Source organism: Mixophyes fleayi, chromosome 6 (assembly GCF_038048845.1).
Source record: "Mixophyes fleayi isolate aMixFle1 chromosome 6, aMixFle1.hap1, whole genome shotgun sequence".
Classification (NCBI taxonomy): Eukaryota; Metazoa; Chordata; class Amphibia; order Anura; family Limnodynastidae; genus Mixophyes; species Mixophyes fleayi.
In genome coordinates, this window is record NC_134407.1 from 2342859 (window position 1) to 2348130 (window position 5272).

General features: G+C 39.4%; 1 protein-coding gene across 1 annotated transcript in view; it reads right to left on the reverse strand.

Annotated features, from left to right (window-relative positions):
• LOC142160662 (pancreatic lipase-related protein 2-like) overlaps positions 1–5036 on the reverse strand; it is a 16285-nt gene extending 11249 nt beyond the window's left edge. Inside the window, exons 1-4 of the mRNA XM_075215521.1 lie at positions 4964–5036; positions 4105–4256; positions 2544–2669; positions 960–1094 (exon numbers count right to left, since the gene is read on the reverse strand). Of these exons, the coding sequence (XP_075071622.1) occupies positions 960–1094; positions 2544–2669; positions 4105–4256; positions 4964–5036 (486 nt within the window). The remainder of the gene's footprint in view (positions 1–959; positions 1095–2543; positions 2670–4104; positions 4257–4963) is intronic.
• Positions 5037–5272: the final 236 nt, after the last annotated feature.

Sequence of the window (5272 nt, forward strand, 5' to 3'; positions counted from 1 at the left end):
TTCTTCCATACTGTTCCCTTTTACTGGTGGAGTACCACTGTCTGAGGCATTACTGCCACAGCACTGCCCCCTGCCGATCTCACCCTGACACTGCTTGAAGCGATACAAAATATATTTTGAGTATCAGATAATTAACATACATATAGTCAGATAGTGGAACCCAACACTTACACGTCTAATCCCCACACAACCCATCTGTTGTGCTGACATTTCACTATCTGTGGTCTGCAGTATGCGAGGAAGCCAGCAGGGGGAGCTGAGTGTGGCTTCTGCCCCCGGGAGAACTAGAAAAGGTTAGAGATGCTCAGACTCAGTTTTATGAAAACCGAGCCCACCCGAACTTAGGGGATCCGAGTAGGCTCGTGAGCCGGCTCGGTACTTTTACACATCCACGGATCTGAATCGAGGCAAAGCGTCATTGTTGCACTGTCGGATCTCGTGGGTTTTTTATTCCCCCCCCCCCAAGAGATCCAGTGCCATTGCACACACAGAAACAGGGGTAGCAGTGATCTTCTCTCTCTCCAGTCTCCAGTGACATTGCCAGTGACAGTGACAATAATATTATTGCATTATTTCATTTTCTGTTTTTGCCGGGGCAGGATTTAATGATAACACACTTGTGTGTATATTATATCCATCAATGCATATATAGAGGATGTGTAATAGATCCACCAGTGTTTGCCGTTATAATGACATATCACTTTTAATCTCCCCTACAAGATCCTGCACTTTTCCCTGAGTGTTGTTCCGGTTACAACGTTCTCAACCCATCTGAAATGATCATTATTCGGAGCAGTTATCCTCTAAAAGTCTCCCCAATCCTTTATCTCTCATACACCTTCTATATACTGATCTAGCTTACGTGTGGTCAGACTTTATATAAGGTTCATATTGAGGACAAGGTCTTCTAGATTAATGTGAAGATGGGTTTATTTTAGGTCTCATCCCTTGTTACATACCACTAGAGTGCTAACGAAATAAGCCACTTCTGCCCCCACAACTCGAATATTATTTGCTGCCTGACTGTAGAGAGCCAGAGATCCCCCGCTCCAATCCACACAGAAGCAGTTCACATCTTCAACTTGTAACATCATCTAGAACACAAAAATTATACATAAACATTAAACTTTAACCACTTCAAAAGGTGATTTCCTGTTCTATAGTGAGATGTATCACCAGTAGGACAATAGGAAGACAGAGACAGTGATTCCACAATACAGAGGTCTACTGGTAAATTGCTTGCTGTTTGTGGTTCGTCCTCCTGCTACCCATCTCCCACCAGCTCCTTGGGGCTCCGGCTGGGTGGGGGAGCCACCTAGGAAAATAATTTCCGATGTGGGAATAGAGCTTTAAATAATTAAAAAGATGAATGCCAATAAGAGAGGAAGGATAAATACGATTACATACATAATACAAGAGGGCAGAATATTATATTACACAGTGTGAAAAGCCCTACTGCCGGCAAATATCTACCGCCGTTTTTCTGGATCGTTTAAAATTAATAGACGTATAGGATACAGACCCACCCCAAGGGGGGGGGGGGGGGTTGTGCGATGGTAGATAGTAAAAGTATATTATATATAAACTATATATTATATCTGCTATATATTTTATATAGACATTTAGAAAAAATGTTAATAAATTCTATTTATATATTACATCTTTTACACTAAAAGTTCTACTTATGCAGTGGCCTCCGTACATCACTACAGCAGAATGGTGATAAATTAGTCAGAAAATAGACTTATCTCTGCAATGACAACATTTCTGATAAATAGAGCCCTATATTTTTAAGAATTAAAAAACAATATGATATAATGATTGGTATTGGCATTGAGGGCCAGTTACAACCAGATGATACACTGCAATGAAGAAGCAATGACCTATGTGTCTCTGAGGCTTCCTGTGTCTGTATAAGTGAGACATATGGCGGATCTTGCTGAAATCACATGACGATGGAAGACAATGTCTATTGACCAGTGCACTGAAGAGTAAGATCATTCTCCAAAAGGTTTGTGTGCTCCTCTAATATAACTCATTACAAGGGACAGAGATGGACTCAGATGAAGGCTAATTATTTCATATTTCAGAATATACAAATAGTCCGCGTGAATTAAAGACATCCCAAATGTCCCATTACTGGAATAAGTACATTAGGAGACACTGTGAAAGTTAAGGCTTTTCTTTAATATCTTTATGAATATGTGAGTAGACAATACTTACACCCGACTTCTGTGCTATTGTAATGTTGTGCCCGTTATCGTCCGAGATCACATGTTACAATAGACAAGTAACAAAGTGGTATTTGGCTAATAACCAGAGAGACAGAAACATTCAAATCCAGGAGAAATGGCGCATGATAAAGGAGCGCAACATGGGCAAATAAGTGAGCAGAGAATGAGGACTGAGAGGTTTACACACACACACACACACACACACACACACACACACACACACAGAGACAGAGAGAGACTAGGGTCAGTTTTGATAGCAGCCAATTAACCTACTAGTATGTTTTTGGAGTGATTTGATTTCTTACATACCTTGCACATATGGGAGATCCAGGCCTTCTCACCAGTGTCAGTAAACCCATGGATAATGAATCGGGATTTCCGTTGGGTTTGAAATTGTGATGCATAAATTGTGTTGGGTTTAATAGCACTAACTTCCTAAATAAAACAATAGAAATATCCGGTTTAATATGAGACTAAGATAAAACCAGAGAGTTTGACATCAATTCCAAGTTAGTCAAGTCAGGGATCAAAGCATTCACAGTATTACTTTACAAAGAATGATGTTCTCTTCTATCATCATCATCATCATCATCGTATTCATCTCAGAATTCTCTAGGTCGCGTATGTGGTGTCAACAAAATCCACATTCTCAAGGAAACCTTTGCTCTGAGCTCGGCACCCGCTGTAGTACATTAGGTATTCATTGGGGGATAAACGCTGGAGTATAGTAAGATGCTTATATAGAGTTAGGCCTTAGAAGGTGTCAAGTTTTCTATGGGTTTGGTTTGTCTCACAAAATAAACCGAAATCCATTTTGATCACCATGATTGTGTTTCTAATTTATCATTCCTGAGGGTGATTAAAGAAATGGTCACAACCATGATTGTCATCTTTTGTTTTATTCTACCATATCTACCCAACATGTGGGACAAGGGGCATGGCCACATCAAGATGGGGTGTGGCTACATGACAGTGGGGGTGTGGTTACACCCAGGGGGCAGGCCTAGTGCATTTGATCTGCTAAATTGCCCCGTTCATTCCTCCCTTAAGGACACACGCACGGCACCCGTCCATCGCTGCTCTGCCATGTACGAGTTCTATGCTACAGAGGTCATCAGTCATCGCTGCAAAAATGAAATGCTAATATTTGTTTTGTTTTCTGTTTCTATTTACTTGTGTGTCTGGGACCAATGTGTTTCAAAAAGGGCCTTTCACAACACTTGGGCCTAGATTTACTAAGCTGCGGGTTTGAAAAAGTGGGGATGTTGCCTATAGCAACCAATCAGATTCTAGCTATCATTTTGTAGAAGGTACTAAATAAATGAAAGCTAGAATCTGATTGGTTGCTATAGGCAACATCCCCACTTTTTCAAACCCGCAGCTTAGTAAATCTAGCCCTTAGTGTCACCTTGGTGATGTCATTTTCTCTTTTCATTCACGTTGCCTGTCCAGAGACTTTCTGAGTTATATACAACAATTTTGGGTAATACAGTGATAATAGGAGCGCCTACTGGTTTACAGCACAGTGAAACATAATGTGTAATTTATTAACACCTACAGACTTATAACTAAAAGCCCACAATGTATTGGTGTTTGTGCAGAATGTCACCTTTCTATAAAAATGGTAACAGATAACAAATAAACACAATGTGTTGTCTTATAAATCAATAATAACGACTTAAATATATAATTTTATTATAAAAACATTTTATTTAAATATAACATAAACTCTGGGATTCATTTGGCTAATTAAACTATATTAAATATCCCATATACCATATATCACCAGGAACCGGTTGATGTCATAAGAGAGGGAGATATTGAAATCTCGAGGGTGTTACATGTTAGGTCAGTGATTTATTGAACTTACTTGAAAGTTATTAGGATTCTCTCTGGTGTACAGCAGGAACCGAGTATTAATCTTCTCAGGAGACCACGGTAAGCAGCTAACTGGCCTCTGTAGTGTTCCAGACCACGGAGCTTTATCTGTGAAACACCCCAGCCTGTCGTAGCAGACCTCTCCTAATACATATAGGGGATAAGAAGTTATTGATAAATATCAGTTATAAAGCTCCAGCATTTTATGTAGGGTTGTACAATGCTAAACGGCGATACACACTGGGCCTGATTCATTAAGGCACGCAAAGCGAACGTATTGTGCGTTTGTTTAAAAACACGCGGAACTCGGGCAAACAGACGTCTGTAATAACTAGAAGAGGATCTGAACAAAACCATGTTACAATGCAAGGGGTGCAAATGAGTATTCTGTTTTGCACATAAGTTAAATACTGACTGTTTTTTCATGTAGCACACAAATACTTGATAGCTTATTTGTACACTGAAATTTAAAGTTGATATTTGTGTGCTACATGAAAAACAGTCAGTATTTACTTTATGTGCAAAACAGAAAATTAATTCACACCCCTTGCATTGTGACATGGTTTTGTTCAGGAGACTGAAATAAGAAGTTTATCAAGTTAAGATCCTTAATGAATCAGGCCCATAGTCATTAATTATAAAATGATAATATATTAAAAAAAGTGTTTTTTAATCCATGAAATACTTTCATCAGGATTTTTATTAATGTCTACTGTACATAAAATACATTGTTACACTTGCTCCTGAATACAAACACATGTTCTAGCTGTATACACAGCCGTCATCACTAGTAATCAGCACTTACACCTGACCTGTAGCTGGTGCAAGTGATACGGCAGGAAAACACGTACCTGAGAGATGCCCAAAGCTTGGATAGGAAGCTGCTGTGTGTGCTCGAGATTGGCACGCCCTGACTACACGCATATGCCCATTTCACCCTTGAGATTGTAGTCGATAGTGCGTGTACTTTACGTTTAAAGATAAATTGGATGGACTTGCATATAGTTTGTTTATGGGCATGCACAGTACAATTTACAGAAAATACAGCACGTATCGGCATTCACATTCCTTAATGAATCAGGCCCACTGTGTTTAGTGTAAGTACAAAGTAACAAAGTGTAAATAGGGCCTTGATTATTCTTACAATCTAATCTGTGCAA